Source organism: Capricornis sumatraensis, chromosome 3 (assembly GCF_032405125.1).
Source record: "Capricornis sumatraensis isolate serow.1 chromosome 3, serow.2, whole genome shotgun sequence".
Taxonomy (NCBI): Eukaryota; Metazoa; Chordata; class Mammalia; order Artiodactyla; family Bovidae; genus Capricornis; species Capricornis sumatraensis.
This window is the reverse complement of record NC_091071.1, coordinates 20,067,655-20,094,760: the sequence shown is the minus strand read 5'-3', so window position 1 is coordinate 20,094,760 and position 27,106 is coordinate 20,067,655. Positions and strand designations below refer to the sequence as shown.

General features: G+C 46.7%; 1 protein-coding gene across 1 annotated transcript in view; it reads left to right on the top strand.

Moving 5' to 3' along the window:
• The window catches only part of CACNG3 (calcium voltage-gated channel auxiliary subunit gamma 3), a 97,179-nt gene extending 71,401 nt beyond the window's left edge, over window positions 1-25,778 (top strand). The window contains exons 2-4 of the mRNA XM_068969145.1: window positions 12,586-12,669; window positions 19,362-19,502; window positions 25,267-25,778. Of these exons, the coding sequence (XP_068825246.1) occupies window positions 12,586-12,669; window positions 19,362-19,502; window positions 25,267-25,778 (737 nt within the window). The remainder of the gene's footprint in view (window positions 1-12,585; window positions 12,670-19,361; window positions 19,503-25,266) is intronic.
• Window positions 25,779-27,106: the final 1,328 nt, after the last annotated feature.

Here is a 27,106-nt window from a genome sequence, read left to right as displayed (position 1 = left end):
CACAAATCAAAAGTATCAATTCTTTAGCTATTTCAATGATATTTTGTAAAAGTCAAATATCGATTAATTTCCCATTCTAATTTTTTCCTCTCTCTGTTTTTATCCCTGCTTTCCTGGTACCACCAAACACATGGGTTAGCCTGCCTAGTTGGCAGAACTAGGCATTCTACATCAGTGCCTATGAAGTTTCAGGTGCCAAACTGGGCATCCAAAACACAGAAGTGGAGAGAACTGCTGTCTTGGCTAGGATGGGCCAGGCTCTTGACTCTGCACTTCAGAACCAGCTAGGACCCAGGCCTTGGGTTAGAATGGAGTTCCAGCTGGGCCTGCAATTAACCAAATAATTAAAGGCCACAAAAAGTTTTTACCCCAAACCCAGCAAAGGGTTTAATCAAGCAAAATGCCCAATGTCAGGCTCTGCAGAAATAAATCAGACCCAGAACTGGTGCAGAGGAAGACAGACAGCACCACAGGCCCCTGCTCTGAGCTCAACTTTCTGCACTTGGTTCAAAGGCAGGACACTCGCTTGATCAGGCATCTCTCTCCGGGTGGATGTGGCTGGACTCTGGCTGGACCATTGTTCCTCCGCCATCACCAGTTACTTCTTCAGAAGGTTCAGGATAGCTTTCAATGATTCCTCTGATGATGCTCTTCCCTTCCTGTGCCTCTGCAAGCCCCTGCCACCTTCTAAGAGATCTTCTAAAACTATAAATCAGATTGTGTTTCTCACCTATGTAAAGCCCTCCAGAAGCATGGACCACACACCTCTCCAGCTCCCAGCCCTGACCTCAGAGGGACTTCATCCTCTGGCTCCTCTGTGGACCTGGTCTTGTTCTGTCCCCCCCTTACTCACTCTGCTCCCTGCACTTCCCTCGATTCTAGAAACACGCTCCATGTTACCCTGCCTTGGGGCCTTTGCACTTGGGGTGCCCTCTTCCTAGAAAGTTCTTCCCTCACATCTTCAAATCTTGTCACTCAGGTAATCTTCACAGAGAAAACTTCCCTGGCCACCCAATCTTACGAGTCTCTCCCTCTCCTCCCAAGACACACTCTCTCTCTGGGAATTATTATTTTCATGGCATTTATCACTATTTGAAATCATCTTTTCCATTTTTACAGAAACCTCTGTTTCATTTATTTATTCATTCACTGTTGGTCCCTCACCACTAGGCTATAACAGCCTTGAGCACCGGAACCTAGTCTGTTTCATTCACTGACGAATCCGGTGGGCCCAGGACACAGCTTAATGCAAACCAGGAACCTTGGCAGACATCTGTTGAACAAAAGACTGAATCTGGATGTGCACCAACAGCAGTTCAGGAGCCTCAGAAGAGCCTGTTTATTTCTCCTTAATTCGCTCATTCCTATTAGGAGCCATGAGCCATAATTGCTGTACCCCCAAGTGCTGCGTCTTGCTCAAAGACACCTAGTTCAGGGTCCTCATTATCAGTGAATTCATTATCCAACTCCTGCACACGTGAGGCTGCATGGATGAGCCAGCAAACTCTGTCTTACTGTGAATTTGTGACCTGACCATTCATAAAATCAATCTCTGCTCAAACACACCCCCAGCCCCATCCCACTGCACCCCTGTTGAATACCCTGCAGTTCATGGTCACGGCCAGGCAGCCTCTCTCTCTGATTGCTAGCTCATGTCAACACAAGACCAAACAACGCAAATAGGAGGCAAAAATGACTGCAAAGTGAAAATGGGTATCTTGCAGCGTAGTCAGGACTTCACGAGATGGATGTGAAGGTTGTTGGGGATTTGGTGGCATGGGGTGACATGCCAGCCAAGGGCAACCAAGAGCCCAGCAGGAGGGCGCCGGTTAACAATGAGAGAAGAGGAAATTGACAAGAGTGATGATGCGATAGGCGCGTCCCAGCCATTTGAATATCAAAGGATTAAGAGGAGCCCTTGAGAAAATGATGACACGCTCAAACATTTTTCACAAAAATGACCCACTTTATGATCCAGCTCTGAAAGTCAGACTTTATAATCCAGCTGGGAAAGCGAAAGATTTCGTATTGCACCATCATGCGATTGTATCAGACAAAGGGTGCCCCCTCCCACCAAAAATCCACATAACTGACTGGGCACTGAGGCTGGGCTGGGTAGGGCTGGCTAGGAGCGTCCACCCTCATCCTGAGCACATGGTCACTGTCCAGAGACTGCTCAGAAGTGATCCTTTGTCAGGTCGGATGGTGCCACAGCCACCAAATTCTGCCCCAGGACTATCAACATGGGCTGCTCACAGTCCACGGGAGGTGGTTGGTGGGGGACCCACCTGAAGACCATGAGGAGCTCTGCCAGTCTGATCTCCTCCCTTCAGAGGATGGACATCCTGTGGACAACTGCCCTCCATTCAGGGTCTCCCTTCAGGACTGCAAACTTGAAAAAAGGAAGGTTGATTTGAATGACTCTCTCACTTCCCCTGGTCTTTCTGCTCTGGGTCTGAGATTTCCCATCTTGAAGCCAAAACCACTGAAATCAGAGCTGTCTTTAGCTGACCCAGAAAAGCTCTGTCGGGCCCTTGCGCAAACGTGGTACAGCCGGCAGTCTAGGTCTGTTCCTGCTGGGGTGTGGCGGCTCCTCAGGCTTCCTGCCTGGCTCATCTCTATGTGGGATCACACGTGTGCACACGCCCACACACAGGTCTGTGCATGTATAGGCACGTCCATGTGAGGGTGGCAGGGAGAAGACACGATCTCCAGCTTCCCCATGGCTTCCTCTCCCCCGTACCCCAAATAGTTAGTAACAACATTAATAGCTGTCCCTTGGTTTGGGTTTTTTGTTTTTTGTTTTTTTTTGTTTTGTTTTTTGCAGGGGGTGGGATGCAATGGGAGTCACACCACGTGGCATGCAGGATCTTAGTTCCCCAGCCAGGGATTGAACCCGCGTCCCCTGCATTGGAAGCTTCGAGCCTGAACCACTGGACTGCCAAGGAAGTCCCAGTAACTGTCCTTTGTTAACACCCTTCTTGGGGCTCAGCACTATGTTAGTACCATTTAGGGGACTTTGCTAAGACCTCAGGCTCTGAAGTTAGATCTTGGTTTTAGGCCTCAGGTTTCCTGTCTGTAAATGGATTGATTGGATTAACACACACATAATAGTAACCATCGATCTAAAGCTCTAGACAAATATTAACTCTTAATCCTCATTAAACCCCACAAGCTATGTACCACCAGTATTCTCAGTTTACAGACAGGAAACTGAGATACACGTAAGTTCAGTGACTTGCAACACAGCCAGCACTCACAGTCAGGCAGTTTGGCTCCAGAATCCACGCTCCGCACTCCAGTCTACAACCAGCAGGAGAGCCTGCTTCATAGGGTTGCAAGCACTCCCCAAAGGTCCCTTAACTTGATGCGTGGCACAGGGGACGTCTAAACAAACATCAGGTAATATACTTATTTCTTTCAGAAGTTATTTGCAGATTATTGTTTTCTTACAGGAGACCGAGGCTCAGTGGAATAAATAACTCATCCAAGGTCACTCAACCAATGAGTTAGTCAGTGGTGGAACAGAGATTTGAACTCAGGCCTGAGGGCTCCAAAGCTTTGTTCTTCTGACTCTGCCACTGGAAAACCTCTTTCTAAGTCAAATATATACGTGCTGAAGAGGTTGTTGTTCAGTTGCTCAGTCGTGTCTGACTCTATGTGACCCCATGGATGCCAGGCTTTCCTGTCATTCACTATCTCCCAGGGTTTGCTCAAACTCATGTCCACCGGTGATGCCATCCAACCATCTCATTTTCTGTCACCCTCTTCTCCTCCTGCCCCTAATCTTTCCCAGAATCAGGATCTTTTCCAGTGAGTCAGTTCTTCATATCAGGTGATCCAAAGTATTGGAGCTTTAGAATCAGTCCCTTCAATAAATATTCAGGACTGATCTCCTTTAGGATTGACTGGTGGGATCTCCTTGCAGTCCAAGGGACTCTCAAGAGTCTTCTCCAGCACCACAATTTGAAAGCATCAATTCTTTGGTGCTCAGCTTTCTTTATGGTCCAACTCTCACACCCATACATGACTATTGGAAAAACCATAACTTTGACTATGTGGACCTTTGTTGGCACAGTGACGTCTCTGCTTTTTAATATGCAAAGTTCATCATTTTTTTTTTTTCCCTAAGGAGCAAGTGACTTTTAATTTCATGGTTGCAGTTACCGTCCATAGTGATTTTGGAGCGCAAGAACATAAAGTCTGTCACTGTTTTCATTGTTTCCCCATCTATTTGCCATGAAGTGATGGGATCAGATGCTATGATCTTTGTTGTTTGAATGTTGAGTTTTAAGCCAACTTTTTCACTCTTTTCTTTCACTTTCATCAAGAGGTTCTTTAGTTTATCTTCACTTTGTGCCAATCTCATCTGCATAGCTGAGATTATTGATATGTCTCCCAACAATCTTGATTCCAGCTTGTGTTTCCTCCAGCGCAGCATTTAGCATGATGTACACAGCATACAAGTTAAATAAGCAGGGTGACAATATAGAGCCTTGATGTACTGACATCAAGGGAGTAATCTGGAATTAGTCCATTTTTCCATGTCCAGTTCTAACTATTGTTTCTTGACCTGCATACAGGTTTCTCAGGAGGAAGGTAAGGTGGTCTGGTATTCCCATCTCTTAAAGGGTACAGCCTTTATTTCTCCAAATTACAAGAATCTGACTTGTTTGTAAAAATTCCAGAAAAGTATATTCAATATTTTATAATAACCTATAAGGGAAAAGAAGCTGAGAAAAATGGATATGTGTGTGTATAAACTAACACAGTGTTGTAAATCAACTATGCTTCAGTTTAAAAAAACTTGAAAAAAAAAAAGGAATTCCAAGCAAAGCAGCCTAATCCCCACTTCATGACTGTTGATGGCCATTTCCCAAGATCAGGCTGGGTTCCCATGGTACTCAGATCTGAAAGGAAATACTCAGGATGGAACGTGGAAACACCACTTTCCCTGGAGATATGTGACAAGGCCTTTTTGAGTTAAAAACACAAACATCCCATTTTCTGGGCTCCCTCCCCAGCCTGGCTGCCTCCCTTGCATGTCTGGAAGCCCATCAAGGCCATGTAGATCCTTTAGGTTACCTCAACCCTAAGGAAGAGATGGAGGTGACCTTGGTCCTTGTGCAACCCAACCTCCGAGATATTCCATAGACCTCGGTGCTCAAAGGACAGCTTGAAGGGCAGCTGATGGACCCAGTAACACCCCCACAAGAAGCCCTCTTCCACCCACTGGCCTCCTTTCTGTTCCCCAAGCTCATTCCCAACCCCAGAGCCTTGCCACTTGCACTGCCCTTGGCCTGGAAAGCCCTTTCTCAGGCTCTTCACACCACTGACTCCTTCTCTGCACTCAGGTCTGAGCTCATATGTTCCCCTGGACCACCCTGCCCCAAGTTGCCAACCATCTCCCCCACCATCACATCATCCTGTAGGTTTCTTTACAGCAAAGTTATCTTATTCTTTTATTGAATAGTCTATAGACTCTCTTTTCCGGCGAGGATATAAATTCTGAGGACCAGGATCTTCTCTGTCTTGGCCACTAGTCAATTCCTAGGACTTAAAACAGCTCTGGTACACCGTGGGTGTTTGATAAATTTGGGGGAAGGATGGAAAGAAGGAAAGGAAGGAGGGAGGGAGGGAGGGAGCGGGAGGTTGAAGCAATCAATCTTCACAGCCCAGTTCTCATGCCTGCCCTACCCCAGGTATCCATCACCTTATCACCTGTCACCAGTGGCTACTGGATCTGTCTCCCAGACCAGCCACCATCGATCCCCTTAACACCTTGAATTACTCAGAGGACCCAAATGAGTTTTCCTTTCACTCACTCCCTCCCATCATCTCACAATTATTCTACTCTGCCTGGAGCCACACGCATCCCTTACTCTGATTAACTTTTAATTAACCTTCAGATCTCAGTTTAGACATGATTTCATTCAACATTCAGTTAACACAAATCACTCTAAGAAGTTATCAAGTGAGAGAATTTTTGGGTGATGAAGGAAGCGCTTTTACTTTAAACTTATGCCTTTTCTATATATTACTGTTTGAATTTTCTAACTATGTACGTATATATTCTTTTAGTTTAACAGGGGTTATCTGAATTCGGAATAATGGATTGTTTCTTATTTTCTTTGTAACATTTCTCTGCTTTGAAAAAATATCCTAATAAATGTACTTTGTCAATGTCAGTACCACAATGACTTAATTATTACAGCTTTGTTTTATGGTTTAATATCTTACCAGAAGCCACCTTCCTGACTTCTTTCATTCATCTACTATTTTTTTCATAGTGAATTGCCTCCAGCTTTCATTACCAAATAGACTATTCGATCACCTGGAAAGAAATGATCATTTTACCCTATTTTTTATTGTGTATAACTCTTAATTCTGTTTTATTTCTTCTTGTACCGGAGCTTGTAGAACCATGGTACATAATAGAGGCAATTGTGGGCATTCATATCTCGTTCTTGATTGTAATGGGACTATTTCTAGGGTTTGACCTTTGAAAAGGATTGTTGGTTTAAAGGAGGTGCCTTCCTCACAGGAAAGAAGTATTCTTCTATTGTCAGAGCCAGAGATGAGCCATTAGTGTAAACTTCTCTGCAGGATGAGGCTTGTTGTCACCCCAAATCCAGTCCTTGTAATTACACTTCAACATGTCAGGAAATCTCTCTTGGGTCTCCCTGTCATTCCAAAGCTCTTTTCAGGGTCCTGAGGTCTGTGAGTTCTCACAGCCTAGCTGCCTATGTGCTCTACTTGGGGTTCCCATCACCTCTCACCTGTAACCGCTGGTCTGTCTCCTAGACCAACCACCACCGAGCCCTCTCCTGGTGAACCACATTCCTGGTTTCTGCTTCTCTCAGCCCCAGTGTCTTAGCCTCAGCTGTACTAAGACAGTGCTTATCTCTGTATCCTGACTTCATCCTTGCAGGGTACCTGTTTTCAGCATCTCTCTTGGCTCCACCCTCAGCAATTCATGGGCAAGTCCAATCCCATCCTTTGTTTTCCTTAGATTTTCCTGATGTGGGGAAATACTGATGAGGAAATATAAGTGAGAATAAGAACAGCAAAATCTTGATTTTTTAAAAAAAAAAACCTATTTGTGTGTTACAGCCTGGGGGGTGCAGGGAGAAGGCCGGAAGGAAACATACAGAAATGCTAAACAGTGGTTATTTCTGGGAGCTGGCAATATGCTACTTGTATGAATGGCCAAGTTCACTTTTTGATGAGCATATGACTTATGGTGCCAGCAGCTTCATTGTGAGTGTGGAGTCTTCCTCAGGGAAAGTCTTGATTCCCTTTCCTTTTGTATTGCTTTTTAAAATCTCATCATGGCACCAATGTGTCTCTTCTGGTTCTAAAATACCTCCCCAAGCCAATGGTAGGAATAGTTATAATTTATTGAGTTCTTACTATGTGCCAGGAACTATACTAAGTGCCTTACATCATTGCCTGATTAAGAGTTCTGTAGGAACTGCTGAGTACAGTGCTACTATTACAGCCTCGATTAATTCTCATGACAACCTCATGAAGTTATTATTGTTATTATCTTCATTCTGTAGGAGAAGAAGAAATTGAGATTTGGAGAGGTAATTCGCCACAGGTAGCTCAAGTGACGTAGAGCCGGGTGGGGACTTTGCCAACTATAGAAACTCACATCCAGTCCAAAGCTGGGGAGGGGTTACTGATCCCTAGGTGCTGGGGATTGTTTTCACATGGACACGTGGGACAGAGCGCCCCATTGCTCAAGAGAAGCTGCTAATCAGATTTTCCTGGGACATATCCTGAATTTTAAATTGCAGCAATATACTTATAAAAATATACAGGACTTCCCTGGTGGTCCAGTGATAAAGAATCCACCTGCCAGTGCAGGGGACATGGGTTCGATCCCTACTCTGGGAAGATTCCACATGTTCAGGAGCAACTAAGCCCATGAGTCACAGCTATTGAACCTGCACCCTAGAGCCTGGGAGCTGCAACTACTGAAGCCCACGTGCCCTAGAGCCCATGCTCTGCAACAAGAGGAACCGCCGCAAAGAGAGACGCCACCTACGCCCAAGCCTCCCCAACTAGAGCAAGCCCACGAGCAAGCCCACATGCAGCAAATACGACCCAGCACGGCCAAACATAATTAATTTAAAAATATTATTAAAATGTAAAATCAAAATACAATAAAATACAAGTGGGAAACAGAACATAAACAAACACACCAAACAGAACATTCTGCAGTCCAAATTTGCCCTAGATGAACATTATCTGCTTCAGAAGCTCCAGCTTGGATTAAGTTCTCCAGCCCCAAGAAGGCCCATTTGTTTCCCATTTTTGCCCACACCGCAGTTTGTACACAGTCCGTGTCTCACTCTTTGCAACCTCATGGACTGTAACATACCAGGCTTCTCTGTCCATGGGATTCTTCAGGTGAGAATACTGGAGTGGGTTGCCATGCCCTCCTCTAGGGGATCTTCCCAACTCAGGGATCAAACCTACATCTCTTATGTCCCCCGCATCGGCAGGTGGCTTCTTTACCACCAGAGCCACCTGGGAAGCCTCCTTAGGCAAACTGTCAATAATTTTGGCTTTGCTGTCTCTACCACAACTACTCAGCTCTGCCATTTTGGCACAAAAACCGTAAACAAACGGGCATGGCTGGGTTTCAATACGATTTTATTTACAGACTCTGAAAGTTGAATTTCGTCGTTTTTTTTTTCTCTTAATGTGTCATGAACAACATTCTTCTTTTGATTTTTCCAACCATCTACATATGCAAAAAACAGCCTCAGCTAGTAAGCTGTACAAAACCGGTGGTGTGATGCTTTAGACAACTTAAAATTCTTGACCGTTTCTCCAGGAGCCACTGGTGTTTGCTGGCTCTGCGTCCTAGTTTCAAGCTGCCTTAAGCCACCTTAGGTAAGGTGCATTTCACAAGCAGATGCAGGCATGTGTGTAGCTGTCTAGTCCCTTGTGGTTCTGACTGGTCTGATTCAGTAGTTTTCACATTTAATCTTCAGCTGAACTTTTCCTTCCTATGAAATCTCTTGTTGAGAATGTGAAATAGCTATTAATAGGTGGTCCTACAACCACGCTTCTTGCCCTGCCCAGTGGCCTCTGATGTAAATCCTGGAAAAAGCATGCTGCTGCTAAGTCGCTTCAGTCATGACCGACTCTGTGCGACCCCATAGACGGCAGCCCACTATGCTCCTCCATCCCTGGGATTCTCTAGGCAAGAATACTGGAGTGGGTTGCCATTTCCTTCTCCAATGCATGAAAGTAAAAAGTGAAAGTGAAGTCGCTCAGTCGTGTCCGACTCCCAGCGACCCCATGGACTGCAGCCTACCAGGCTCCTGTGTCCATGGGATTTTCCAGGCAAGAGTACTGGAGTGGCTTGCCATTCATTGCCTTCTCCAATAGTGGATGGAAAAACCACCATCGTGTGGTCTGGTTTATAACAGTGGATGAACCATGAAATGGTCATAGAGCCATCTGGCAAAGGACTTTGCTTACGACTCAAAATGTGTTGAAGACAGTGCAGTTCTGAGTAGTGATTATGACCTTGGCTTGGGAGTCTGAAAGACTTACATTTGAGTGTGTCACTTGTACCTGTGTCCTTGGGGAAATCACCTGCTTTATAGATTTCCTCATCTGTGAAATAGGGCTCATAATACCAGGTACCTCACCAGGCTGTCTTGAGTGCTAGAGAGGCTAAAACCTGTAAAGTATTTAGAATGGCATGTGGTACACGGTAAGTGCTTCACATGTGTGACTTATTCTGATTTGTTATCCAGCCAGGTGGAAGGCAGTGGGGCTTAAAAACAAACAGGAATCTGTGGCTGAAAGTCTCAAATCCAAACAAGAAAAAGGAAGGCCTTTTCTCAATATCAGGGAAGGAGTTCTGAGTTTGTTCTTCTTCCAAGAATTTCTTTGAGTCTTCAAGCCTTCTCTGCAAGACTCCCCTTCTTGGTTCTGAGTCCCTTCTCTACCTGAATAGTGGAGAATCAGAACCGAGAGAATGGGCTCATATCGCATGGCATTTTCTGTGAAATGCCTCTGGTTTGGGGCATACTTGTAGTGTGGGTTAAATACATGGCACTCCTCAAGACAAGGAAGCAACCTAAATGTCCATCAGCAGAGAAACGGATAAAGAGGACGTGGTACGTATACACAATGGGACGCTACTTAGCCATTTAAGAGGATGAAATAGTGCTGTTTGCAGTAACACGGATGAACCTAGAGATTATCATAGTCAGTGAAGTAAGTCAGAAAGAGAAAGGCAAATACCATATGATACTACTTATATGTGGAATCTGAAATATGACATAAATGAATCTCCACAAAGCAGAAATAGACGCACAGACATACAGAATAGAGTTGTGGTTGCCAAGGGTCAGGGTCGGGGGAGAGGTAGGGAGAGGGATGGATCGGGAGTTTGGGATTAGCAGATGCAAACTGCGACATATAGAATGGGTAAGCAACAAGGTCCTACTGTATAGCAAAGGGACCTATATTTAATATTCTGTAATAAGACATCGGGGAAAAAATATGAAAATTATATATATATATATATATACGTATAACTGAATAATTTTGGTGCACAGCAGAAACTAACAGAACATTGTAAATCAACTACACTTCAATAAAGCAAAACTTTAAGAATATACATGACACGGGACTTCCCTGGTGGTCCAGTGGCTAAGACTCTGTGCTCCCCAAGCAGGGGGCCCAGGTTCGATCCCTGATCGGGGAACTAGATCCTGCATGCCACAACTAAGATCCTGTGGGGCCAAATAAATAAATAAAATGTTTTTTTTAATGCATAGTGCTCCTATTATTATCAAATAATGATAGACATAGTATAATGGTAAAGCCAGATGCAAATATTGACTCTTCCCTTCACCAGCTGTGACAACCCTCTCTCCTCTGCAATCCTGCATTGGCTCATCATCGCATGTCAGTGTGAATAGTCCCTCCCTCCTAGGGTGGTGGATGAGAGTAAATGAGAAGAATGTAGGTTTCAGCTCTATGCCTTGCCCGCTGGAAGCACTTCAAAGGTGCTAGCCATTATAATGATGCGCCTAGAGCTTTGCAAAAATTATCTTACTTCATATATGATCTTATTTAATTCTTACAGTAACTACTCTGAAAATATAAGCCCAGCTGTGTGTGAATGTAAGCCTTGTCTGCGGTCCTCGACACCACCTGGCCCCTCACCTCTGCGGCATCTCTACGGGCAGAGACAAGAACAATAAAGCATAATTTCACGCTGTGTTGTGGTGAGAGGTTCTGAAATTGTTTGTCATTTATGAGAACTGGCAGAGCCATTAACTGCCCTGGGAGACTGGCTAATTGGCTAGTTAACAAACACCTACAACGATTATCAAACACCCGCAATGAGTTAACTCAGGCTGATGGCGAAGGAAGAAAAGGAAAGAGAAGGCTGACAGTCGTTTCCCCAGGATATACGCGCGCAATTCGGTCCTCCTGAAGGAGTAAGCACACAGCAGAGCCCAGCAAGCTGTGGTTCCAGGCGAGGGGATCATCAAAGGGATTATCCTATGTTATCGATCAGGGAGAGTGGGTTACTCCGAATCCGTGCCTGGAATCCACACTGAGGAGTCAGCAGACCTTGACTGTGTTCTGGCTCACCACTTACGCATTTGAGCGCAAGCACAGTTTTGCTTTGTTTTTTTTAATTGGAAGTTTATTGCTTTACAACGTTGTGCTGGTTTCTGCCATACAACAACTCGAATCAGTCATAACTATATATTAATATATATCCCTTCCCTCACGAGCCTCTCTCCCACTCCCCGCAAAAATATTTATTTGGCTCCTTGGGGCTTTGTTGCAGCATGAGGGGGTCTTAGTTCCCCTGACCAGGGATCGAACCCAAGTCTTCTGCTTTGCATGGTGGATCCTTAACCGCTGGACCACCAGGGGAGTCCCTAAACACAATGCTATTGGCCAGTTGTTTCATCTGTAAAATGGGACGGTAAGTTTTTATATATAAATATATATATACACGCATATATGCCTACCCACTGGGTTTTCCCTGGTGGCTCAGCAGTAAAGAATCTACCTACAGTGCAGGAGCCACAGGAGACACATGTTCGATCCCTGGGTTGGGAAGATCCCCTGGAGGAGGAAATGGCAACCCACTTCAGTATTCTTGCCTGGAGAATCCCATGGACAGAGGAGCCTGGTGGGCTACAGTCCATGGGATTGCAAAGAGTTGGACACAATGAAGCAACTTAGAATACACACGCGCACACACACACATGTGTATTCCGCTTTCTTTTCCCCTTTCCCTTCATTGACTGGGAAAAAATTACAGCTCTCATGATGAGTGCTTATGCTTCCTAGCTCTTTGCCCTTCTAAATAGATCCCAGGATCATGCAAAATCTAAGCAGAAAGTTTCCATCTCCAGCTTTATTTATTTTTTTCCTCTACTAATCTCCTCTTTGTGCCCCAAGAAAGACGCTGAACCCACAAGTCTGAAGGATCTTCACTGTGGGAGAGAAGAAGCCCCAGGCTGGGCCCAGGTGCTCTTTCTGCCCCCCTCCCCCGACTCAGGGCCACACTTGTTTCCACAGGGACTTTCCGAGGCGTGTGCAAGAAAATTGATCACTTCCCCGAAGATGCTGACTACGAACAGGATACAGCTGAGTATCTCCTGCGTAAGTTTCCCTGACTTCCAGGGTCCCCCTGATGGGAGGGTGGTGAGGAGGGGTGCCCTGCAGTCACCCAGCTGCCTCTGAGTTTGAGGCTCCCAATACCTAGCCTCAGAAAAGGATATGTGCAATGAAGCTTCAGGAAAATCTTTGCTACTAGACAGAGACATTCAGGCAGTTCTGATATCTGAGTCTCTTTCATTTCCATGAACTAGAAACAGGAAAAGAAAAAAAAAAAGAAAGGTGAATCAAACCTCAAAGTTCTTTTTAGTCCACTTACAAGAAAATCTAAGGGTTTTCTTCAACTTGAATACAAGTTTTCGCTTGCCCCAGAGGGTGGATTTGAGGTGCTAATGGGCAAAGTGCTAATGGGTGAGGTGCTAATGGATGAAGTGCTAATGGGCGAGGTCCTAAAGGGCAAGGCCTGGGAGAATAAATGTAAACCAAGGTTCACCCTTCTTCCGTTTCAGCAGCACTGGGGCAGGGCCAGTGTCTCCCCGTAGACTGTCCCAAGGTCAGTGGCCCTGATATGATGTGCACTGTCATGAACACAGAATGCAGGAGGCAGTAGGGTATGCTGAGCAAGGGCTCTGGATTCTGTCAACCAGGGCTTTTATTCCGCTACACCCTACTAGCTGGGTTAGATCTGGACCAAGTTGCTTTGCCTCTCATTGTAAGACCAAACACTATAGAACTCTTAGAGGAAAACAGGGGCAGGACACTCTTGGCCATAAATCGCAGCAAGATCTTTTTTGACCACCTCCTAGAATAATGAAAACAAGAATAAACAAATGGGACCTACTTAAACTTAAAAGCTTTCACACAGTAAAGGAAACCATAAACAAAACAAAAAGACCATCCTCAGAGTGTGAGAAAATATTTGCAAACAGAGCAATTGACAAGGAATTAATCTCCAAAACATACAAAGAGCTCATGTAGCTCAATATCACAAAACAAAAACAAATGACACAATCAAAAACTGGGTGGAAGACCTAAAATAAACCTCTCTCTAAAGAAGACACACAGCTAGCCAACCAACACGTGAAAAGATGCTCAACATCACTAATACTTAGAGAAATGCAAATCAAAACTACATCATCAAAAAGTCTCTCACCTTTCTTTATAGTCAGGAATGAAGACTATAACGTCATCTATTTAACAGGGTCGCAAAAATTAAATAAGCTGATGCACATTACACACCACCTGAAACCATACGTGTTGGCTCTTTTTTGTGGCATGGGATGAACAACAGCCAAGGCCAACAGCAGCCAAGGGCCTGACATTGATCCTGGCACAGAGAGAATTGGAAACAATGTAATTTAAATAGAATTTCTTCAACAGGGAGCCTAAGTTTCCTCAGAAGGAAAATCTTAAGGCACTGACTAATTTACTATTAGAGAGTGTTAAATGTAACATTTTTTTAAAAACTACTACAGTAATATCAATAAAAACTTCAAGAAATTGTGGTCTTCTGATTATGCCTGTAACTCATAACTCAAGCAGAGTGTTTTACAATTAAAATCAGTTTTCACTCTGCTCATGCTTGCTAGTCTGCAGAGGGGCTGTGGGTATTCATATGAGCCTTTAATCACATAACAATATAAGTGGTGCTGGGGGATCAGTTTGAAAGAAACAGACACTTCTAAGCTAAATTTTAAAACATAAACATATTATTTCTCTTTTTTCAGCTACTTGGATTTGTCCAATGCTGCCTAGGGTTTATATGAGCAGCTCAAAAAGATCTGATGTGGGAATAGAAGCCACATTTAGAGAGGGAGCTTGACCAGAGTCTGGGGGATGACATAGATTATTATTACTTGGACTTCCTCAAAAAAGGATTATTCTAAAGCCATCACAAGCGGGGTTTTACCAGAGTGCCTAAGTTTTTACTTTTCTTCCCTACTTTGATGTCTGCCCTGCTGGGGATGAAACAGAACTGTGAGTTCTATTTCATAACTTGCAAAACTGACTTTAAATTCTTCCAAGAGATGTGCCTCTTTTCCAACAAAATATATATCTCCCCTCTTGAGAGGTAAAAGTCCTCACCATCAGCCACCAAACCAGCTTAAGGAGGGACCGTCCCAAGCACATGAATTTCCTGCTGGAATTTTGGAGCCCCTGACCCAGTCACGTGGAGCCAGGGTCCCGTTCCTGCAGGGGTCTCCAGCCCGTACAGTCCACATGCTGCCAGTTCCTGCTGCGACCACACCCCAGGAGGATGGGATTCCCCACACCGATTTGCTTTTTCTTCTTTCTTATATGTGGTTGGGGAGGTTACAGCTTAAACCTATAGCAGAAGGTTTAATCGTCCACAGGTCTTGTTGACTTGAGCACTGGTCCCCAGCCTTTTTGGCTCCAGGGACTGGTTTCATGGAAGACAATTTTTCCATGGGCAGCAGGGGTGGGGGTGGAGGGGATGGAAGATTCAAGCACAATAGGGTTCCAGCTCCTATGAGAGTCTAATGACACTGATCTGACAGGAGGCAGAGTTTAGGCAGTAACATGAGTGATGGGGAGCGGCTGTAAATACAGATGAAGCTTCACCCACTGGCCCGCCGCTCACCTCATGCTGCGCAGCCTGGTTCTTAACAGACCACAGATGGGAAGCGGTCCAGGGCCTGAAGGTTGGGGATCCCTAGACTAGAGAAATCCCTAACATAGCACTGGACCTGGCCAAGCCCTGCTCAGACACCAAAGGTGAAATTACCCTGGAACAAGCTTCCCTCCCCACTCCTAGGACCACAGCTTAGCCCCATTTAGATTAGGAAGGAGAAACAGGGAAAGAAGACAGTAAGACCTCTTCAATTGTCCTGAAGCCAGACAAAAACCTTCTTGTTCATCTAGATAAACCAAATCCAAGGTTGGGAATTCCCTGGCGGTTCACTGGTAAGGACTTGGTGCTTTCACTGTTGAAGCTGGAGTTTGATCCCTGGTGAGGGAACTAAGATCCCATAGGCCATGCATCACAGCCAAAAAAAAAAAACAAACGAATGAATCGAGGGTAGACTCCACCTGACTTAGGAGAAAGTGGCGGCAGAGCACATCCTGTGTGAGGCTGGCACCTGTAGCCAAGAGTCTTTAGAACCTGCTCTGATCCCACCCGTGGGGCAGAGATGGGATCTGGCCACCGCCTGGTTTCCAGATGGTTCCCACACTACATAGGAAGCAACCACGTTCCCACGTCTCACAGCCACACATTGCAAATACACACAACCAACGCAATTCAGTAGCTTCCAACGTTCAGATCATCTCCTTCGGGCATAATCACACTGTAATCATACTTTGAAATTTTTTTTAAAAAATTGTTTTTAAGGTGCTCTCCTTTAATCAGTTGAACTCATCACATTGAATATTCCAGCAATTCCCATCGAGGACACAATGCAAACGATTGCTTCAGAGATCTGTGCAAGAGTTCCTAACAAGTCCTTGATATCACTGGGGGTAGAACCACTCCTAATATTTGTGGGGCCCAGGGCCAAGGTTCATATGGAAACTCATAGGCCATATGGGTAAATATTTAGATGCTATAAATAAGCTATGCCCACCAAAGACCCGAGAGCTTACTTCCCAGGATACCGCTTGACATGGGCACTAGAGGAACCAGGGGGCCTGCCCTGCCTCCCGCAAGCCTGTGTGGGACCCCAGATGTGCAGGGCAAGACAGGCCTAGGCCAGGACTCCTAGACGGTGACTGACTGGCCTGAAGCCAGGATGGGGACTGATCTAATCACCCTTCCAGGGTCAGGACAGCCAGGAACCCTCCCTTCATGCTTCAGGTCTCCTATCGAGGTTTCTAGTTAGTTTGAAGCCTCTCCCAAAACTTTACCATCACAACGGGGACAGTTACTGGGATCCTGGTCTGCCCAGACGCCAACACTGAGTGACTTGGGGTGGTCATCCCTAAACAAAAGCTAGAATTTTTTTCATTTTCTTCTTTTCATGAAGAGAATCTCACCCCAGTTCTCCTCCATCAGCCCTCCCAGGCAGATCCCAAATCAGCTACCAAATTTGCAGAAAACTTTTTCCGTGAAAAAGACAAAACAACAGCAACAAGAAAAGCAGAGCCCAGCCCTGTGCATTTGGAGCGTGAATACTGCCACGCTGTAGCCGTAGGAAGGGCTGCAGCTGAATCCCGGAGAAGGCAATGGCACCCCACTCCAGTACTCTTGCCTGGAAAATCCCATGGACGGAGGAGCCTGGTAGGCTGCAGTCCGTGGGATAACTGGGAATTGGACACGACTCAGTGACTTCACTTTCACTTTTCACTTTTTTGCATTGGAAAAGGAAATGGCAACCCACTCCAGTGTTCTTGCCTGGAGAATCCCAGGGACAGGGGAGCCTGGTGGGCTGCCATCTATGGGGTCGCACGTGACTGAAGCGACTTAGCAGCAGCAGCAGCAGCTGAATCTGTGAGAAAACCCACAGGGCCGTGAAGTTCCGAACACTGAGCTTGAACTTCAACACCAAAAATGCACTGACCGCCTTTTCCCGCTGCCCTACTGCTCCTGCACACACGCCATGATTGTAAACATCCTACCGTCTGCTCAGCCGCTAAGCACCAGCCCCTCGAGTCACTGTCAACACCTTTCTCTCACATCCCACTGCCAGATCTTTAGGATTTACCTTTAAAATACATCCTGAGTCTCTCACCACCCATCTACAACCGAGTCCATGCCACGGTCAGCTCAAGTCTGGGTTCTTACAGCCCTTGCAGCCCCACCAGCCCCACCCTTCAAGGGCCCACACCTGGGTCCATGCTCTCTGCTCTCACTATCTTGAAGTCTTCTTTTTTTATATATGCCTTTGACAGTCACCTTTATTTCATTTTTTCTTCCAGTTTTATTGATATATAACATATAACAGTGCTGTATAGATTTAAGGTGTACAGCATCATGGTTTGACTTATGTACATCATGAAATGATGACCACAGTATGCTTAGTGAACATCCACCATCTCATATAGACACAAAATTAAAGAAGCAGAAAAAATTTGTTTCCTTGTGATGAGAACTCTCAGGAGTCACTCTCTCAGTTTTTATGTATAATGTCCAGCTGTGTTAATTTTATTTACCATGCTGCACATTAAATCCCTAGTACTTATTTTTCTTATAACCTGGAAGTCTGTACCTTTTGACCACCTTCATTTCATTCCCCCTCCCTCTAGTCCCCACCTCTAGTAACCACGAATCTGGTCTCTTTTTCTGAGTTTGTTTTTGAAGTAGATCTGACCTACAGTTGGGGCTTCCCTGGTAGCTCAGCTGGTTAAGAATCTGCCTGCAATGCGGGAGACTCCAGTTAGATCCCTGCTTCAGGAAGATCTGCTGGAGAAGGGAAAGGCTGCCCACTCCAGGATTCTGGCCTGGAGAATTCTATGGACTGGGGTCCATGGGGTCACAAAGAGCTGGACATGACTGAATGATTTTCACTTTCACTTTCTGACCTACAACATGATGTTGGTTCCTGTTACACAACAAAATGATTTGATATTTTCAAAATGATCACCATGATAAGTCTAGTCACCGTGCCATCTTGAAATTCTTAATAATTTTAGAACAAGAGGCCTTGCATTTTCATCCTGCTTAGGGCCCTAGCAATTAGGTAACAGCTCCTACCCATCATCTCTGTTAGAATGTAAGCCCTGTAGGGGTGGGACCTTAGCTCTTTTGTACTTCAATGGAGGCAAAATTTATCCAACTGATATTCTGGCCCAAGTAGTCCAGGAAATACTCTAATACTGGTTGGGTAAATACTGGGATCTCCACCTGAAGGCCCCTTCACCCAAAACCTTAGGGCCTCTCTGTGATCCAGCAACAAGAGTTAACACACTTGTTTCGAAGACTTGCCCTGGGCCTCAGCTAGCGTCCCTTTTTTCCCCTTTGAAGGGCCATGCCTGTATCCCTTGGGGAGTTAAACATTTGTGCCAGTGTGCCAGGACCCAGCAGAGCCCCTGGCATTTTGTAGGTGCCCAAGAAGCCTTGGTGAATGATTAACTAAATTCATGTGTGTATCCAGTGGCTAAATAGATATTGCATGGTCATTGCCAGACTCAGTACTAAACGAATGTTTGTGTGTTTTGGGAAAGACAGCTTGTGATCTAATGGGAATCCCAGGATGCCCCACCAGCTACCTACATTGCAGGGCCCAGGGCAAAATGAAAATCCTGGGTTTCTGGTTCAAAGCGCAGGCCCAAAATGCTGTTTCCCTTCTTCTGCCTTCTCTCTCTCCACCTGTCATGGTGTCTTTTACTTGCTATGTAATGTCACACTCCCTCAGGCATAAGGACCCTCAAGGGTGCCCAGGGCTTGCACTCAATCCTGATTCTCCCTGTGTCCATGCCCAGGAGCCAAGGGTGGCAGTGGTCACTGGTTGGGGTGGGGGAGGGGCAGCTAGGAACCACCACAAGGAGAACGGGAGGTAGCAATGTGGTGGGGCATGGGATGCCACGTGAGTCGAGGTTCAAAGCCCATGGCGCATGCTCCATTGGCCCATCAGACTTATTTGAAAAACACATTCAAAGATAAAGTTATTATGCATTTCAGGATGATGACTACAGACTGTTAACCCCAAACCCTGGGTGTTAGATGTAGACTCTCTCCTCCTGCTCACGTGCTGTCCTCCAACCAGTCACCCCCATGCCCGTGGAGGGGGATCCCAGGGCTGGCTGGGTGCAGGCAGAACCCTCTCTCCTTCTCTCCACAGGGGCTGTGAGGGCCTCCAGCGTCTTCCCCATCCTCAGCGTCACACTGCTCTTTTTCGGCGGGCTCTGCGTGGCAGCCAGCGAGTTCCACCGCAGCAGACACAACGTCATCCTCAGCGCGGGGATCTTTTTTGTCTCTGCAGGTGAGCATCTTCGCCTCTGGCCAGAGAGCATCACAGACACCAAACCCGAGCCAGGGCCAGAAGGACAAAGCCATGCTATTCAGGGTTCCCTCCAGGGAAGGAGCAAGAAAATGTTCGACCTGTGTGTTAAGAATGAGAACCAAAGGCTTTAATAAGAACCAAAGATGCTGACAATCTAGCTGGAGAGTGGATGGAGTGAAGATGAGGAGGAGATGGGGTACTTAGGTCGGCTCAGAGATGGGAGAATGATTAATAAGAGTGTGCCTGTGTATGTCTGCTCAGGGTGGGCAGGGAGCATGTACGGTGTGTGTAAGGTGTGATCCGAGAGATGAGTCCAATGTGTTTTAAAGGGGTCCAACTTCTGGATACGATCATACACTATTTCTGGCCCCGTGAGACCTGGGTTTACTGGTGAACTATTGGTCACAGCTCTTCAAGCACTCAAATCCTCAGGCTGTCCAGAGCATCTCTGGGAACAACAGAAAACCCAGCAGCCTCAGATGCCCTCAGGGAAGATCTTATCAATAGCAGCCCTGACCGGAAGGTGGCAGAGGGTGGTAAGGAGGATAAGCAGTCTCGAGAAGGGTTCCTGTTTCTGCCTCCCCTCTCCTCCTTTATCTCCATCTCTCCTCCACCCCCTCATCTCCCTCCCTTTTGGGTTTCCACGCCTTCGTTGCTTTGCAGTCTCTTCGCACCTCACCCTTCAGTCAGTGCCATCTGAATGAAATGCTTTAGAGGTGAACAGAGGGAAGAGAGCTTGACTCTTTGATGATGACCTCCAAACTTTGACCCATAATGGCAGGATATTTACTGGGGTAGAAACAGAGGGGCAGCTTCCCAGGTGGCGATAGTGCTAAAGAATCCACCCGCCAATGCGGGAGATGCGAGAGATGTGGGTTTCTATCCCTGGGTGGGGAAGATCCCCTGGAGGAGGAAACGGCACCCCACTCCAGTATTCTTGCCGGGAAATCCCATGGACAGAGGAGCCTGGCAGGCTACAGCCTATGGAGTTGCAAAAGAGACAGACGTGACTTAGCGATGAAACAACCACCACAAAAAAAAAAGAATAGCTTACCTGCCTGGATTTGAATTTTGGCTAAACTTATGGGGCCCTGGAAATGTTACCAACTCCCTGTGACTTGATTTCCTCAACTGTAAAATGAGGGGAGGGGGAAGTACCAGTATTTATTTCACAGGGTTGTTGGAAGGAGGTTGGATGTAAAAGCACAGTATTATTTTCTAGCAAGTTAAAAGCAACACAATAGTTCTGAAGTTGGAAGCCCAGGCCCCTCTAGGATCTTTCTGTTTCCTCCCTACTCTTTTCCCTTCTCGGAAATGGGGAAGGTGGACGGAATCCAGTGCTGAGTGTCTGGGAACCAACTCGAGCCACAGACCGTCTTGTCAGGAGAATAAGATCAGCCTATGATCTTATTAAAGGTGACACTCTGTGTGGACAGACGCTAACAGCTGGCAAACCCAGGGACTTGCATTGCTTTGAGGCACATTCTAGCTGTTGAGGGCCCCTCCAGACCTCCCGGTCTCTGACTGACACAGAGGATGCTGTGTTGTGCTGACATGAGGGTTTCCTAAACAGGAGAAGATCATTATTTTGTCCCCCAAGGGGATTGTGAAGGGAGAGTGTGTCACCAGCAAACGTCTTGTTACAAGGGGTGTTGTGAGAGACAGCAGGTAGAGTAGACACACGGGAACCGGGGAACACAGGGGCAGCAACAAGGCCCTGAGGGGGAGCCAGAAGCTGGGGGTCTAATCCCAGCTATCCCCCCACCACTGACCTCCCTGAGGACCCTAAAAAGCCTCAGTTTTTCCACCTACAGAATGAAAGTAGGATTCAGCACTCCCTAAGGCTCTTTTTGCTCAGTTATTCTAAGGTTCTCTGATTTCTGGCAAGCAGACAACAACCCTTTATTGAGTACCTACTATGCGCCAGGAACTGAGCATTATACTCAAGACCGTGGGCTCTGAAGTCAGGCTGCCTGGGGCAAATCGTGGCTCTACCACTTCCTTGTGCAGTAACCTCAGGCAAGTCTCTTAACCAATCAGTGCCTCCGTTTCCTCATCTGAAAAATGGGGTAATAATGGCTCTACCTCTTAAGCCTGCTCAGAGGATTAGATAGTTGGTATATGGAAAATGCCTAGAACTGCATCTAGCTGGCAGTAACTGTGGGATGCATAGTGCGTGCTAAGTCACTACAGTCATGTCCAACTCTGTGACTGCTTGGACTGTAGCCCGCCAGGCTCCTCTGTCCTTGGGATTCTCCAGGCAACAATACTGGAGTGGGTCACCATGTCCTTCTCCAGGAGGTCTTCCCAACCCAGGGATAAACCTGCATCTCTTATGTCTCCTGCATTGGCAGGTGGGTTCTTTACCACTAGCACCACCTAGGATGCGTAATAGCTGGTATTATATATGTTGTACCATTTAATTCTGGTGTTGATTCAATTCAACAAATATGCACTGTGCTCTTGCTTTGGGTCAGGCTCTGGGCGAGGAGATAAGACCATAGCAGTGACCAAACCCAGCTAGATCTGAGCACAGGGAACAAGAGATGATCTTGGGTTCAAACCCCACCTTTGCCATTTCCCAGGGCTTCCCAGGTGGTAAAGAACGCACCTGTCCATGGAGGAGATTTAAGAGACACCAGCTCAATCCCTGGGTCAGGAAGATCTCCTGGAGGAGGGCATGGCAACCCACTCCAGTATTTCTGCCTGGAGAATCCCATAGACAGAGGAGCCCGGTGGGTTACAATCCATGGGGTCGCAAAGAGTCGGACATGACTGAAGCAGCTTAGCAGAAGCACACAGGCCATTTCCCAGCTGTGTTGACTTAGGGAAGTTATTTTCTCTGTGTCCCAGTTTCCTCATCTGTAAAAGAAAAAAGGTTTTTTGGTTTTTTAAAGCAGGACTGTTGCAATGATTAACTGAGATCATGCACGTAAAGACTTTGCACAGTGCCTGGCATATCATCAGTGTCCTAGAAACAAGTGGCAACTCGCTTGGCTTGTCACCTCCTTTAACCTGCGCTGACATCCGAGTGTCTCTTTGAGCTTCTTTCTTTATTTTTTTTTCAGCAAGACTTCTTTCCAGGGCTTCTCAAACTTTGCCACCAAAATTTCCCTGCAGGCAAAGGAGAGTGAAAAATGTGACCCTGGGGAGTCAGGGGGCATCACCAGAAGCTGCCTTCCATGAGCTGAAATGTCTTTGAAGTCTGTCTCCCATTTATACTTAAAAATTCATGTGAATTCTGCTCTCTTCTCCTTATTATATCCATGTTCATTTTAATATAAAAGAATGTGTCTTCCCTACTCATCTTCAAGCCAAACTGACACTCCAGAAACAGGAGCCGGTTTTTTTCACCCTGTGGTTTTCGGCAGCTTGACACAGGGCTGGCCGTGTCCACCCCCATATGAAGAAATAGCTCCGTGATTAGAACCCGCTGCCTACCTGCTGAGTGCCTGTGCTGGGTAAAGCCAAGAGGAGACAGGGAGGAAGCAGACCCTGGCCCTGCTTTCTAGGGGAGAGTCCTAGATGGAGTGGCCAGAGAATCACGTTCAAAACGTGAATCCCTTTAATGCATGAGCACCAGTCAGTCAGAACGGCAGCACTGGAGTAGAATGGAGTGGCCCTTGCTATGCCAAGCTTTCACCCTTTGTGCAGATGAACCTATTTGCAGGGGAGAAGTAGAGATGCAGATGTAGGGAGTGGACGTGCGGATCTGAGGTGGGGGGATGAATTGGGAAATTGGGACTGACATATGTGTACTGCCATGCGTAAAACAGATAGCTAGCAGGAACCTCCTGTAGGTTCCTACTAGCTCAGCTCTGTGCTCGGTGGTGACCTAGATGGGTGGTAGGGATAGAGGGTGGAGAGGCCCAAGAGGGAGGGGATCTATGTATGCCTATAGGTGATTCATGTTGTTATACAGCGGAAACTAATACAACATTGTAAAGCAACTATGTTGCTCAGTCGCTCAGTCATGTCCGACTCTTTGCAACCCCATAGACTATAGCCTGCCAGGCTCCTCTGTCCATGGAATTTTCCAGGCAGGAATACTGGAGTGGGTTGCCACTTCCTACACCAGGGGATCAAACCCACATCTCTTGGGTCTCCTGCATTGGCAGGCAGATTCTTTACCACTAGTGGGAAGTTCCAAAGCATCTATACCCCAATTAAAAAGAACAACAACAACAACAACAAAACACTTTAACTCTTTGGTTGCTGGACTCTGGGGAAATCTTGAGGATCCCCAGGAAGAGTATGAGGTGTTCAATGGCGGGGATACTCAGCAGACCAGTGGAGATGGTTATTTACCAACTAGTACTGGGAACTGTGGGCTTCCCAGGTAGCACTAGTGGTAAAGAAGCAGCCTGCCAATTCAGGAGACGTAAGAGACCTGGGTTGGATCCCTAGGTCCGGAAGATCCCCTGGAGGAGGGCACAGCAACCCACTCCAGTATTCTTGCCTGGAGAATCCCATGGACAGAGGAGCCTTGTGGGCTACGGTCCATAGGGTTGCAAAGAGTCAGACACGACTGAAGTGACTTGGCACGTATGCACTGGGAACTGTAACAAGGGGCAACTTCCATTTAGAGGCAGCCTGGGTTTGTAGGCTAGGAGACTCCAGCTGATGTACAAGCCTCCCTGAGTCATTACTGGTATAAGGCTCGGATGAGGCCCCTAAAGCAAAGAGACACAAAAAGATATTGTCAACTTTGGACAGTCATGTGAGAGAAGCAGCCACAGACCTTCCGGTTCTTTCATTCCTTCTTCCTGCTCCCTAGAGAATCAATTTCTCTCCAAGCCACTGGGCAGCTCTTTCCAAAACTATTCTGTTGGCACCTGGGGACACCAAGTCTGCAGACCTTGCCTACTGGGGACAACAGTTTCACATTCCCCAATTCCTGATGTTTGAACATTAGCTAATTTAAAACATTATTGTATCCCCCGTGCAGATAAAAAGATATAGTTAGTTACTGTCCCTTACCCATGGGTCATTCTTTCTCCAGACTTCATTCCAGACCCAGAAATACCCACTGGGCAGCCATATCTGGACTCTCAATAAGCACTTCTAACCCCATTCTTCTTCTGTAAGCCTCCTCTCTCTGCTGCCTCTTATTGAGGCTCAAGATGCCATCAACTTTCCCACCATCCAGGCGAGACCGCTACTATAAGTTACTCTCAACTTTGGTGTCAATAGCCTTTCATTTCCTGGTGAGCCAGGAGCTGTTCAGGACCTGCTCAAACGTCACCTTGTCTTCAGGACGAAGTGGCTTAGTCACCCTCTCTTTTTGCTTCTGAACCATTTTATATGTGTCTCTGGTGGAGCCCTTACTGTATTTTACTGTATTTACCTGTCAGCTTCTGCTACTAATGGTGACGAACTCAAGGGCAAGGATCTGTATCTTGTTCATTTCACCATCCTCATGGCTTAGTGCTGAAGACTAAGTTTTGATGGAATGAACTGTTTCTAAGGGAAAATACATGCACTTTGATTTCTGCTGCACTTGCTGGAGGAGTAAGGTGTATTCTTTAGCTGAATGCTTCCCACCAGGGGTGGATCAGCAGAATTTTTCATTTCCCGAGAGACAGACCCTGCAAGAAGAGTTCAGCCGCTGGATTTCCGGCCATAAATCCATTCTCCTCTCTCCCTGTCATCTCCACATTTTCAAAATAAATAGATCAAGCCTAAAAGTGACCGTTACCTCTGTGGTTTATAAAGGTTGTATTTTTCTTTCCCCTTCTCTTAGGGTTAAGCAACATCATCGGCATCATAGTTTATATATCAGCCAATGCTGGAGACCCTGGGCAGCGTGACTCCAAAAAGAGCTACTCCTATGGCTGGTCCTTTTACTTCGGAGCCTTCTCTTTCATCATCGCGGAAATTGTGGGGGTCGTCGCTGTGCACATCTATATAGAAAAGCATCAGCAGTTACGTGCCAAATCCCACTCGGAGCTCCTGAAGAAATCGACCTTCGCTCGCCTTCCACCCTACAGGTATAGATTTCGGAGGCGGTCGAGTTCCCGCTCCACGGAACCCAGATCCCGAGACCTGTCCCCCATCAGCAAAGGCTTCCACACCATCCCTTCTACTGACATCTCAATGTTCACCCTGTCCCGGGACCCCTCAAAGATCACCATGGGGACTCTGCTCAACTCCGACCGGGACCACGCTTTTCTACAGTTCCACAACTCCACGCCCAAAGAGTTCAAAGAGTCGTTGCATAATAATCCGGCCAACAGGCGCACCACGCCCGTCTGAACTGACCTCGGCCCTCTGCCCTCCGCCCCAGCACAGCCCGAGGGGAAGTGGACAGAGGAGCCTCTGAGGTTGCATGGCATGGTCCTCGTGATGGTATTACTTTTTACAAAGAATGAAACCAAATGGACTCAGCCCTCTCCCACACTTCGCCCCTCCCTCTCCAGGTCCGAACCGGTCCATCCCTTCCCCCACTTTTCAAGCCAATCCCATAATGTCGTTTCTCTCTGTGTGTATCTGTGACAGATGTTTTCCTCTCTTCCTTCTTTACTGGAAGGACCTCCTCATTCTTCCCTCCTTGGAAGAGGACTTTACTCAAAGTCATGGGTGGTGGCTGGGTGGGGGGTGTCGGGGTCTCCAAATCCCCAGGTGTGTGCACAGGTGTCCCCATTGTCCACTCATGCACATCCTCAGGCCACTTAACCGCCCAGGTGGCCCAGAGGGAGGCATTCACCTTTCCGTGTTAGAATAACATGACCAGAAATCAAAGATGTCAGAGCCCCGAAGCAGCTAATGTAATAAGCACTCATGTATTAAAGGTTTTGCCTTGTTGTAACTCACAGAGCTGGGGTGCTTTGTTTCTTCTGGGTAATTCCTGCACAAATTCACTGCCCTGCCCTCAAGCCGACTCATGTCCACGTTGAAAGCTGAGCTTTGCTCATCCACACTCCAATCACTAGGAAGGATCCTCCTTCCCCTCTTGAGGACAGCAAGGTGCTCTCACCAATGGCAGAGTCTGTAACCCTCGCCTGAATCCCCAGAAGCTACTGGGGGCAAACATGTGTTCAGAAATCTAGCTCTGGTGGTAGCCAGTAGCTCTAGGAACTGGGGAAAGTCCAACTGACCTTCAAGCCTCAGCCTTCTCATCTGTAAAATGGAGCATGGTACAGTATTCTCCTCGACAGAGTTGTGAGGCTTAAATAGGACATCTTGTGTAAAATGATTAGGTTCTGTTCAGTTGCTCAGTCGTGTCCGACTCTTTGCGACCCCATGAATCACAGCACACCAGGCCTCCCTGTCCATCACCAACTCCCGGAGTTCACCCAAACTCATGTCCATCGAGTCAGTAATGCCATCCAGCCATCTCATCCTCTGTCCTCCCCTTCTCCTCCTGCCCCTAATCCTTCCCAGCATCGGGGTCTTTTCCAATGAGTCAACTCTTCCCATGAGGTGGCCAAAGTACTGGAGTTTCATCTTCAACATCAGTCTTTCCAGTGAACATCCAGGAATGATCTCCTTTAAGATGAACTGGTTGGATCTCCTTGCAGTCCAAGGGACTCTCAAGAGTCTTCTACAACACCACAATTCAAAAGCATCGATTCTTCAGCACT